The following is a 13,759-nucleotide window of genomic DNA, read 5'->3' on the forward strand; positions in this document are numbered from 1 at the left end:
GCGGATCCGATCCATCTATCAGTGGATCCGTAAAAATCATGCGGACGTCTGAATGGAGCTTTACAGGGGGGTGATCAATGACAGGGAGGTGATCAATGACAGGGGGGTGATCAATGACAGGGGGGAGATCAGGGAGTCTATATGGGGTGATCAGGGGCTAATAAGGGGTTAAAAAGTGACGGGGGGGGGTGTAGTGTAGTGTAGTGGTGCTTGGTGCTACTTTACTGAGCTACCTGTGTCCTCTGGTGGTCGATCCAAACAAAGGGGACCACCAGAGGACCAGGTAGCAGGTATATTAGACGCTGTTATCAAAACAGCGTCTAATATACCTGTTAGGGGTTAAAAAAAACACATCTCCAGCCTGCCAGCGAACGATCGCCGCTGGCAGGCTGGAGATCAACTCTCTTACCTTCCGTTCCTGTGAGCGCGCGCGCCTGTGTGCGCGCGTTCACAGGAAATCTCGCGTCTCGCGAGATGACGCGTATATGCGTCCAGGCGGAATGAATCAACCACCTCCAGGACGCGTCTGTGCGTACAGCGGTCCGGAGGTGGTTAACTTAATATTTGGTTGCACACCCTTTGGAAAAATATAACCATCAATAAGCTTCTGACACCTCTCACCCGGAATTTTGGACCACTCTTCCTTAGCAAACTGCTCCAGGTCTCTCTTATTGGAAAGGCGCCTTTTCCCAACAGCAATTTCAAGATCTCTCCACAGGTGTTCAATGGGACTTAGATCTGAACTCATTGCTGGCCACTTCAGAACTCTCTAGCGCTTTGTTGCCATCCATTTCTGGGTGCTTTTTGACGTATGTTTAGGGTCATTGTCCTGCTGGAAGACCCAAGATCTCGGATGCAAACCCAGCTTTCTGACACTGGGCTCTACAGTGCGACCCAAAATCCGTTGGTAATCCTCAGATTTCATGATGCCTTGCACACATTCAAGGCACCCAGTGCCAGAGGCAGCAAAACACCCCCAAAACATCAATCAACCTGCACCATATTTCACTGTAGGTACTGTGTTCTTTTCTTTGCAGGCCTCATTCCGTTTTCGGTTAACAGTAGAATGATGTGCTTTACCAAAAAGCTCTATCTTGGCCTCATCTGTCCACAAGACGTTTTCCCAGAAGGATTTTGGCTTACTCAAGTTCATTTTTTGCAAAATGTATTCTTGCTTTATTATGTCTCAGCAGTGGGGTCCTCCTGGGTCTCCTGATGCTGACACTGATGCTCCCTGAGCCTGCAGGACAGCTTGGATATCTTTGGAACTTGTTTGGGGCTGCCTATCCACCATCCGGTCTATCCTGTGTTGACACCTTTCATCAATTTTTCTCTTCCGTCCTCGCCCAGGGAGATTAGCTACAGTGCCATGGGTTGCAAATCTCTTGATAATGTTGCGCACTGTGGACAAAGGCAAATCCAGATCTCTGGAGACGGACTTGTAACCTTGAGATTGTTGATATTTTTCCACAATTTTGGATCTCAAGTCCTCAGACAGTTCTCTTCTCCTCTTTCTGTTGTCCATGCTTAGTGTGGCGCACACAGACACACAATGCAAAGACTAAGTGAACTTCTCTCCTTTTTATCTGCTTTCATGTGTGATTTTTATATTGCCCACACCTGTTACTTGCCCCAGGTGAGTCTAAAGGAGCATCACATGCTTGAACCAATCTTATTTATCCATAATTTTGAAAAGGGTGCCAATAATTCTGTCCAGCCCATTTTTGGAGTTTGGTGTGACATTATGTCCAATTTGCTTTTTTCCTCCTTTTTTGGTTTTGTTCCAATACACACAAAGGGAATAAATATGTGTATAGCAAAATATGTGTGTTACTGCAATACTTTTCTGTGAGAAATATTTCATTTTCCTGAAAAATTTCAGGGGTTCCAACATTTACGGCCATGACTGTATGTAGTGCACTTGCATAGTGAAAAGGACCATAACAATAGAAAAACACAAGATTAGCACAGGAAATGCAGTGAAAAATTCCTTCAGGTCAAGGCTGAAAGGGTTGTCCAGCACTTTCAATTAATCTCCTTTCTAGGCTTGAGCAAATCGGGTTCTGAAGCCAAACTCTGTGCCTCAGTTCAGCTTCCGATTTTGAGAAAGTAATTTTTGCCCAAAACCGAACTGTAACGTGACGTCACAGGCAGGAAACTAAGCAAGTCTCGCGTAACTTGTGATGAGAAGTACAAGGGCTCAGAGAAGCCAATACATTTTATTGCGGTACAGAGAGCATATTCTAAACAAAGTTTTCAAATAAATCTGGTTCAGATGGAGTAGTCCAAACCCAATTTGCTCAAGCCTACACGCTTTCCTTAACCTGTTACGGACACAGGATCATGGATCATCCGGATCCATGATCCACGGATCATCCGCCCGCCACTTCTCTCAGGATGGCCGAGCTTGTAAAGCAGAGTGTCAGCATATTGCTGACACTCTGCGTGGGAAACGGCTGACATCTCACAGATGTCAACCGTTAAACCCCTTCAATGCCGCGGTCCGTAGGGACCGCTGTATGGAAGAGGTTAACAGGGAGGGAGCTCCCTCCCTCTCCCATCGGGGGCTGCTGTGCCTTTTCAGCCCCCGATTCTTGACGGCATCACAGAGGGAGGGGGCCCTGATTCTTGACGGCATCACAGAGGGAGGGGGCCCTCCCCATCACCCGCTGCTCTGTTGTGGCAGCGAGTGATTGTTACCATGGCAACCGGACGCCTTCACAGGCTTCCGGCTGTCCATGGTGCTGATCAGACTTCTGCTAAAGGCAGAAATCTGATCAGACTAAGTGTAAAGTGAAAATACATTACACTATATAGTGTACTGTACTGTATTATACAGATATCAGACCCACTGGATCTTCAAGAACCAAGTGGGTCTGGGTCAAAAAAAAATTTAAAAAAAAGTGGAAAAAAAGACATTTATCACTGATTAAAAAAATAAAACTCCCTACACATGTTTGATATCACCGCGTCCGTAACGACCTGATCTATGAAACTGTCATGTTACTTTCCCCGCACGTTGAACGCCATAAAAAAAATAAAAACGATGAAATTTAAATTTTGCCCACCTTACTTCCAAAAAAAGGCAATTAAAGTGATCAAAAAAAGTCGTATGTACGCCAAAATAGTACCAATCAAAACGTCACCTCATCTGCAAAAATTGATACCCTACATAAGACAAATGCCCAAAAAATAAAAGAACTATGGCTCTCAGACTATGGAGACACCATTTGTTTCAAAAATGCTAATATGGTGTAAAACCTAAATAAAAAATAAAAAAAAGTATACATATTAGGTATTGCCACGTCCGTAAGAACCTGCTCTATAAAAATACCACATGACCTAACCCCTCAGGTGAACACTGTAAAAAAATAAAAATAAACTCAAAAGAGCTATTTTTTTGTTACCTTACATCACAAAAAGTGTAATACTAAGCGATCGAAAAGTCATATGCACCCCAAAATAGTGACAATCTAACCGTCATCTCATCCCACAAAAATGATACTCAACCTGAGACAATCGCCTAAAAACTGAAAAAACTATTGCTCTCAGACTACGGAGACACTAAAACATGATTTTTTTTTTTGTTTCAAAAATGGTATTATTGTATTATCTAAATAAAATAAAAAAAGTATACATATTAGGTATCGCTGCGTCCGTAAGAACCTGCGCTATAAAAATAGCACATGATCTAACCTGTCAGATGAATGTTGCAAATAATAAAAAATTAAAACGGTGCCAAAACAGCAATTTTTTGGAAAATTTTCCATTTTAATCCATTTTTTCCCCGTAACAAAGCAAGGGTTAACAGCCAAAGAAAACTCAATATTTATTGCCCCTATTCTGTAGTTTACAGAAACGCCCCATATGTGGTCGGAAACTGCTGTATGGCCACACGGCAGGGCGCAGAAGGAAAGGAACACCATATGGTTTTTGGAAGGCAGTTTATGCTGGACTGATTTTTTGACACCATGTCCCATTTGAAGCCCCCCTGATGCACCCCTAGAGTAGAAACTCCAAAAGTGACCCCATTTAAGAAACTACACCCCTCAAGGTATTCAAAACAGATCTTACAAACTTTGTTAACCCTTTAACCCCTTAAGGACCTAGGACGTACCAGAATGTGATCCCCCCGCATCGGCGATCGCCGCAAACCACAGGTCAATTCAGACCTGTGGTTTGCGGCTTTTACATGCGGCGGCGGTTGCGGTCGGCGGAGCCATCGGGTCCCCGTGGGGCTGTAGGGGGGACCCGATGGCATGGAAGGCAGCACCATGCCTTCCTGAGGCATCGCCGCTGCCATCCTGTGACATGCCTGTGAGATCCAGCCCCCTGGATCTCACAGGCCGGAAGCTTGTGACAAAAAATTAGGTGAAAAAAAAAAAAAAAAGTTTAAAAAATAAAGTTTTCCCCCCAAAAAATTAAGTTTCAAGTAAAAATAAACAAAAACACATAATTTTCCCCAAATAAGGTTAAAAAAATAAATAAAAAAAAATAAAAAAAGTATACATATTAGGTATTGCCGCGTCCGTATCGACCGGCTCTATAAACATATCACATGACCTAACCTAACGCCTCAGATGAACACCGTAAAAAAAACAAAAACAAAAAAAAAACACTGTGTAAAAAGTACAACAGCAAGCGATCAAAAAGGCATTTGCCCACCAAAATAGTATCAATCTAACCGTCACCTCATCCCGCAAAAAATGAGCCCCTACCTGAGACAATCGCCCAAAAAATAAAAAAAAACTATGGCTCAGAATATGGAGATACTAAAACATCATTTTTTTGTTTTAAAAAAAAGCTATTATCGTGTAAAACTTACATAAATAAAAAAAAGTATACATATTCGGTATAGCCGCGTTCGTATCGACCGGCTCTATAAAAATATCACATGATCTAACCCCTCAGATGAACACCGTAAAAAATAAAAAAATAAAAACTGTGCTAAATAAACCAATTTTTGTCACCTTACATCACAAAAAGTGTAATAGCAAGCGATCAAAAAGTCATATGCACCCCAAAATAGTGCCAATCAAACAGTCATCTCATCCCGCAAAAAATGAGACCCTACCTAAGAATCGCACAAAAATTGAAAAAACTATGGCTCTCAGACTATGGAAACACTAAAACGTGATTTTTTTTTGGTTCAAAAAAGAAATCATTGTGTAAAACTTACATAAATAAAAAAAATATGTATACATATTAGGTATCGCCGCATCAGTGACAACCTGGTCTATAAAAATATCACATGATCTAACCTGTCAGATGAATGCTGTAAATAACAAAAAATAAAAACGGTGCCAAAACAGCTATTTCTTGTTATCTTGCCTCACAAAAAGTGTAATATAGAGCAACCAAAAATCATATGTACCCTAAACTAGTACCAACAATACTGCCACCCTATCCCGTAGTTTCTAAAATGGGGCCACTTTTTTGGAGTTTCTACTCTTGGGGTGCATCAGGGGGGCTTCAAATGGGACATGGTATCAAAAAAAACAGTCCAGCAAAACCTGCCATCCAAAAACCGTATGGCATTCCTTTCCTTCTGCGCCCTGCCGTGTGCCCGTACAGCGGTTTACGACCACATATGGGGTGTTTCTGTAAACTACAGAATCCGGGCCATAAATATTGAGTTTGGTTTGTCTGTTAACCCTTGCTTTTGAAAAAGTAAAAAAAAAAAATATTAAAATGGAAAATCTGCCAAAAAAGTGAAATTTTTAAATTGTATCTCTATTTTCCATTAATTCTTGTGGAACACCTAAAGGGTTAACAAAGTTTGTAAAATCAGTTTTGAATACCTTGAGGGGTGTAGTTTAAAGAATGGTGTCATTTTCGGGCAGTTTCTATTATGTAAGCCTCGCAAAGTGACTTTAGACCTGAACTGGTCCCTACAAATTGGGTTTTTGAAAATTTCAGAAAAATTTCAAGATTTGCTTCTAAACTTCTAAGCCTTGTAACATCCCCAAAAAATAAAATGTCATTCCCAAAATGATCCAAACATGAAGTAGACATAAGGGGAATGTAAAGTAATAACTATTTTTGGAGGTATTACTATGTATTATAGAAGTAGAGAAATTGAAACTTGGAAATTTGCAATTTTTGACAAATTTTGTATTTTTTTATAAATAAAAATGAATTTTTTTTTACTTCATTTTACCAGTGTCATGAAGTATAATAAGTGACGAAAAAAACAAATCTCAGAATGGCCTGGATAAGTCAAAGCGTTTTAAAGTTATCACCACATAAAGTGACACTGGTCAGATTTGCAAAAAATGGCCAAGTCCTTAAAAAAAGACCTTTCACTAGAATAAAAAATCTAAACTAAGTATACAGACATGGAGAGCGGTGCCCAGGGATCTCCCTGCATTTGCAGCGCCCAGGGATAATAATAGTAAGTGCAGGGAGATCCCTGGGCGCCGCTCTCCATGTCTGAATACTTAGTTTAGATTTTTTATTCTTGTGAAAGGTCCTCTTTAAGGTGAAATAGGGCAGAGTCCTTAAGGGGTTAAGTGTTCCACAAGAGTTAATGGCAAATGGAGATGAAATTTCAGAATTTCAATTTTTTGTTACTTTGCCTCCTAAAAAGTGTAATATAGAGCAACCAAAAATCATATGTACCCTAATATAGTACCAACAAAACTGCCACCTTATCCTGTAGTTACCAAAATGGGGTCACTTTTTTAAAGTTTCTACTCTAGGGGTACATCAGGGGGCTTCAAATGGAACATGGTGTCTAAAAACCAGTCCAGCAAAATCTGCCTTCCAGAAACCATATGGCGTTCCTTTCCTTGTGCGCCCTGCCGTTTGGTCATACAGCAGTTTACGACCACATATGGGGTGTTTCTGCAAACTACAGAAACAAGGCAATAAATAGAGTTTTGTTTGGCTGTTAACCCTTGCTTTGTTACTGGAAAAAATGGATTAAAATTGAAAAAATTAAAATAGAAATTGTAAAATTTTATCTCCATTTGCCATTAACTCTTGTGGAACACCTAAAGGGTTAACGACGTTTGCAAAATTAGTTTTGAATACCTTGAGGGGTTTAGTTTCTAGAATGGGGTCATTTTTGGGTGGTTTCTATTATGTAAGCCACAAAGTGACACCAGACCTGAACTAGTCCTTAGAAAGTGGGTTTTTGAAAATTTCTGAAAAATTTCAAGATTTGCTTCTAAACTTCTAAGCCTTGTAACGTCCCCAAAAAATAAAATGTCATTCCCAAAATGATCCAAACATGAAGTAGACATATGGGGAATGTAAAGTAATAACTATTTTTGTAGGTATTACTATATATTAGAGAAGTAGAGAAGTTTTTCTAAATGTTTGGTAAATTTGGTATTTTTTTTATAAATAAAAATGAATTTTTTTTACTCCATTTTACCACTGTCATGAAGTACAATATGTGACGAAAAAACTATTTCAGAATGGCCTGGATAAGTCAAAGCGTTTTAAAGTTATCACCACATAAAGTGACACTGGTCAGATTTGCAAAAAATGGCCTGGTCCTTAAATGGAACCTGTCATGGGGATATTTGATTATAATCTAACTAATTATATACAATCATTAACTAGTAAAAAGTACCTTAGATGTATTCCCTTACTGGTGTGACAGATGGTTACCTCATAATATACACACATAGATGCCGCATGCTAATGAGCTGATTGGAGTCCGGCGTGATGTCATTGAGTCCAGCGTATATTTCATTCAGAGCTATAGCCACTCCCCTGCCCACCTGCTGCTGGTTCATATGGAAACAAACTGTCATTCAGCAGCAGGTAGGCGGGGAGAGTCAGGAGCTCATGAATATTCATGACTCATCATTATCAGCTGGAGCTTTTCAATACAAGATGTTGGCAGATTGACTGGGTCAATTAAAGAAAGTGACCCAGCATTGTGCTAAGAGAATCAGTCACTTATTTATGTTGCCCTTAGTTAGGACACCATAAAACTGGTGACAGGTTCCCTTTAAGGTGAAAATGAGCTTGGTCGTTAAAGGGTTAAGCAATGTAATGGGGAGTGAGGGTTGCCCACTGAGAAAGGCACAGCTACATACCTACAGGTCTGATACCGGAGCTCCTGCCATTCCATTAAACAGGGCTCAGATGACCAAGCAGAGCCGCCATGCTGAGATAATAAAATGAGGCTTTGCTGCACCAGTGACATTGGGAAAGAGCACCGTAACCGGGGAACGGAGCCTCCGATCAACAGAATAAAAACAGCACTTTGATCAGGTGAACCACAGCTACGTGTCTATGTAAATAGTTGGATTAAAAAGGTCGCCGCTGACAGATTCCCTCATGGATGACAGATTATCAGATGTTTATTATTGGATGGTCATAGTAAAGAAAATACTAGTTCATTCTAAACGTGCAGAACCCCAAAAGGTCATCCTTAAAAATAAAAATAAAATGCCATCATTAACCTCTTAATGACCAAGCCTTTTTTTGTTGTTGCATTCCAAGAGCTATAACTTTTTTATTTTTCCATTGGTGTAGCTGTATGAGGGCTTCTTTTTCGCAGGACAAGTTGTAGTCCCAATAAACAAAGTAACATGCAATATAGAGACAAATACAAAGTATGCTTTCAAATCTTATAGTTACCTCTTCCACTAAAAATACTCACTTCAAGCATAATGGGCAAACAAACGCGTTTCTTGAATCGCTCTTTATTTTCTCTCAACCACACAACTGCGTTGTAAGTGTCTGCAAACCTCTTCTGCAATTTTTCTTCTTTCAAATTTAACAGATTATCAAATTGCTTTATTCGATTAGATTTATCTGTAAGAGAATAACGGTAAAATTAAAATGTATTATACAGCAGAGAAAACAGATAATATTTAGGAACACAGTGGTATATGTAAGTATTTTTTAAGCCATTTTACACTACAGCATCTCCTGAGATTCACAGGAACAACAGGCTAAACTTATTTAACACCTTAGGGGCATAATGCAGGTGAATCTAATAAGAAGATCTTCAGGGCTCGCAGTCTTGATTGGGGTTTGCAGCCCTGATATTTAAAGACCTCATCAACACCCATGCTGGGCTTGTACACAAAGTCTTGATGCTAGGGGTCTGGTAACTTTGGGGTCTGGCCTGGGGTAATATAATCAGCTACTCTTAAAGGGGTTGTCTCACTTCAGTAAGTGGCATTTATCATGCAGAGAAAGTTAATACAAGCCACTTACTAATGTATTGTTATTATCCATATTACCTGCTTTGCTAACTGGATTCATTTTTCCATCACATTATGCACGGCTCGCTTCTATGGTTACAGACCACCCTGCAATCCATCAGTAGTGCTTGCACAATATAGGAAAAAGCACCAGCCTATGTGCGCTCCCATGGCCCCAGCCACCAGGGGCTGGCGCATTTTCCGGTAGTGTGCAAGCACGACCACCAGTGATGGATTGTAGGGTGGTGTGTAACCGTGGAAACTAGCAATGCATAATGTGATGTAAAAATGAATCCAGCCAGCAAAGGAAGCAATATGGACAATCACAATACATTAGTAAGTGGCTTGTATTAACTTTCTCTACGTGATAAATGCAACTTACTGAAGTGAGACAATCCCTTTAAACCAGAATCCAAACACAAAAAATATATAATATATAATATATAATATATATATATATATATATATATATATATAATCACAACTGCAGACCACAGAAAATAAAATAGAAAAGCAGTTTTTGTCTCAGGCTGTAGCCATGTCTTCTCTCCCTCTGATGCTAGTGCACGTGAGCCAGGACGTTTCACTTTAAGGTCATGTTTACAAACTGAGTTGATCTCCAGGTAATGCTGCAGGGGCTGGGAGAAAGGAGGCAGTTCTCTGACTGCAGGAAATCTGCTAAAACTGCTTTCTCTAGCAGTTTGCAGATGTACACACAGAAATAGCTAGAGACCATTTTTTTTTTGTAAATTATGCTTTGGTTTTCTTGATTTTGAGTGCGTAGTGGTCTTTTAAACACTTAATGGGGTTGTCTAAGCTCATCAGTTCAGGGCTGGTGCTGTTGCCCAGCCCAGAGCCATCTGCTACATAGGGAGGAGGTGACTGTGTTTGATTGATGGCACAGTTAAACGTTTTTTTCCACAATTTTAATACTCATAACATATTATCATGATAGGTTATCAGTATCTGATCGGTGGGGGTCCACCACCTGGGACCCCTGCCGATCAGCAGTTTGAGAAGGCAGCGGCTGTGCTTCGTATCGAGCTCAGCCCCATTCACTTCTATGAGGATGAGCTGCGCCTAGGCCATGGATAAATGTGGCGTCACTGGCCTAGGCTAAGCTGAGGGAAGGAAGTGCTACTGAGAGTGCCGCTGATCGGCGGAGGTCCCGGGTGTCGGACCCCCAGCAATCAGATACTGAAAACCTATCCAGAGGATAGGTCATCAGTATTAAAATCTCAGAAAACCCCTATGCGTTTCTGAGGCTGCTAGTGAAACATCTTCATTAGCAGCCTCCATATGGAGATAACAGTGCTTTGGAGCAAGTACAGTGTCAGACGCATGATAAAAGGGTGACCGCTATGATTGCTGTGTCTCGCAGTGTAATAACTTTCCTGGGCTAAAGAGCCCTGGAAGTTTTTTTTTTGTTACAGGTTATCAATCACGTGATGACAGCTGGCAGTAGCAATGTGTATTACAGGCATATTGAGTAAGCCCTGGACCAGTAATAGCTTCTGTTCAAGCGCTGCTTTGAGCTCTCAGGGAAGTAGCTGTGTAGAACGGCTTTCGGGATAATGCGCAAGTCAGTTGGCTGGAACGGGAGCGGATGCTGTTGCGTACCTATGTGCACTCCCACCATACAGGCCAGAGACACATCTGCCAGTGTGCTTGCAAGGCCACCACTGCTGGATTGCATTGGTGACCATAAAACCCTGGAAACGAGAGTCTATAATGGGAAGAAAGAGGGGACTGAAATATGAAAGGGGGCAATTTTTAGAAAAGGAATATATTACTAAGTGACTTGGATTAACATTTTAGGCATGATAAATGCCATCTGATAAGGTGAGACAGCCCCTTTAAGGACCAAGCAATTTTCTTTTTTTTTCTTTTTACTTCCTGCCTTTACAGGGACCTAACTTTTTTATTTTTTTCTGTTCACATACCAGTATGAGGGCATGTTTTGTGCAGGACAAGTACTTTCTAATGGCTCCATTTAATATTGCATACAATGTAGTAAGAAGAAAAAAATCCAGAAGGCGGCTCAGGATAAAATCCAATTTCTTTATTTCTTAATTATAAAATTCCTAGGCTGACCAGACAGGCAAGGTCTACGCATTTCTACTGTATGTCTTAATCATGACCATGATTAAGACGTACAGTCGAAACGCGTAGATCTTGCCCGTCTGGTCAGCCTAGGAATTTTATAATGAAGAAATAAAGAAATAGGATTTTATCCCAAGCCTGCTGCTGGACTTTGTCTGTTTTGATTGATTCCTGGTCCGGGATCCGTTGTTGGGCCTTTTCATAGGTAAATGCATTGATATCCAATTCATTATTGTCAAAATGGATGTTCATTTCCTTTAAGAGCCATGGTCGACTATAGTTGCAATTTTGTATGTCTTGAGTAGGCCAAATTAAGGTCACACAAAGGTTTCTACTTCAGTGTTATTCTACTCATGAATATACCAGTCTGAGAAGAGGCATCCTTGTTTACTTTTAAATTTATGACGGGCGATAAAGATAAGCTCTGTGCAGCTGGTGATAATTACCTATACAATTAGGCATTTATTAATGAAGCAAAATATATAATATGTATGTATTCATTTAATGAGCCTTAGTTAGTCCTTAGCATAAGACAATCAGTAGGACATATATATATATTTGTTTATATCATATTGTTATATGTTACGAAGACAACATGTATCCAGTATATTGTATATATTTCTCATTAGAAGAGTGTCTGTGAAGATGTGTATTTTGTAACAATTAATCACATCTTTGGTATGACAGAGGAGGTACTGATATCTCTGTGAGAAAACAAGCCATTTACGATCCATAAATTAAGTGTGAGAAACATTCAAAAGAGACGCCTAGAGGTCTGTCTCTAATTGCTACAAGTGTCAGAATTAATCCCTATAGCTTTGAATTAAAGCTTCTAAGGTCAAAATGTATATTCAGACTTATATAAGTTAACCCTTTATGCTATGATGCAGATAGCTTATACAGCAGTGCCACCTAGGTATCAGTAGGTGACAATACAACAGTAGCAAAAGTGCATTCTGGGTAAGGTTATGATGTCACATTTTTATCAATGGTCACGCCCATCCGACAATGATTGGAAAGATCCAAACCAGGAAGGTGTGTCTAACTGATAAGTTTGGGATCATAAGCCATACACAGGAGGCAGAAAGAAAAGAGAAAAAAGAGAGAGAGAGGAGAGGAGAAGTGGAGGTCTATCTAGATGAAAGCCAGAATGAGATGTGCTATGATGGACCACCCAGCTTTCCTAGGAGCAGAAGTGAGATTCCTACTAGGACTTGGTAAGAGACACAGAAAATGATATTTCATTTTATTAAGACTAATTTGATAGTGTGGGTGAAATTTTACCATCTAGATTGGCGAATAAATAAATAATTAAATTAATTGATCATCTCCATATTGAGATGTAGTTTTAGGATATTGTGAGGCTTCATTCTACCTGCAGAAGAATCTGGACTCATAATCTAGCAAAGCATTAAATAATTGCTTATATATATATATATATATATATATATATATATATATATATATATATATATATATTATATTGATAGAACATTCTTCGCCAAGCTAAGTGATGGATTCCCACAAGAAGGACTTATTTCAAGTCCTTCCCATTTAAGATATGGTCTAGCAAAATCCTAGATCCCTGTTATTTGTCTTAATAATCTTACCAAAGTCATGTATGTGAAAATAGTCCAGGATGGGGCAGAAGGATATGGTTATCTCTTCTAAGTTATATCCTTGGATGGATTTGCCCATCTTGAGGTCATGTGATGTGTAGTTGGTTAGAGGGGGGCAGAATGTATTTATCATTCTATATTGATGTCTAGGATTAGACATTCCCATCCTGATATCATGAGGTTTTCTCTGAACAGAAGTAATATATATAACTTATGTTCATATTTTGATATCCTAACCTAATAATAGCTTTGTTATAATGTGACGAGTTATTTCCACTCACATGTATTGTTAAGCTTGTAATGCTTTATATTAACGCTATATATATTAATTTGCATGTATCATTATGTTTATTTACTTATATATGTTTATAATCTTGTAACCAATAAATCTGCATATTTTTATAATGCCTGTGTATTATTGTATAATGCAGAACTACATTTTATCATTAACGTCATCTCACGTCAAAAAGAACTTATTTATCTGAGGAAATAGTCGGACTCAGATGTGAATTGTATCAATTAGGTTGTCTACAATTCACCAGGTCATGATTTTAAGAATTCATGACAAATTTTATAAATTTAATTTTTTTATGGTTAATTATTTTTATGACCATAATTAATAATTCTTAATTGAATTATTACCCACCGACACCGTGAGCTTAAATTTCTTTTTTTCTTATATAATGTAGTAGGAAGCTAGAAAAAAAAAATTCCAAATGGGGTGGAATCGGAACAAAATAAAATTCTGCCAGTTTTTATGGGATTTGTTTTTACGGTAAATCTGACCCGTCACCATCCCTCTACAGATATATTGTTTTTCTTGTGTTTTAACAATGAAAAAAAAAACGTAGAATTTTTTTTTCT

At 39.2% G+C, this 13,759-nt stretch overlaps 1 protein-coding gene across 2 annotated transcripts in view; it reads right to left on the reverse strand.

Annotated features, from left to right (window-relative positions):
• The window catches only part of SMC5 (structural maintenance of chromosomes 5), a 208,356-nt gene that overhangs the window by 124,922 nt on the left and 69,675 nt on the right, over window positions 1-13,759 (reverse strand). For both annotated transcript variants that reach the window (XM_040417086.1, XM_040417087.1), the window contains exon 10: window positions 8,624-8,778. In XM_040417086.1, the coding sequence (XP_040273020.1) occupies window positions 8,624-8,778 (155 nt within the window). The remainder of the gene's footprint in view (window positions 1-8,623; window positions 8,779-13,759) is intronic.

Source organism: Bufo bufo, chromosome 2 (assembly GCF_905171765.1).
Source record: "Bufo bufo chromosome 2, aBufBuf1.1, whole genome shotgun sequence".
Taxonomy (NCBI): Eukaryota; Metazoa; Chordata; class Amphibia; order Anura; family Bufonidae; genus Bufo; species Bufo bufo.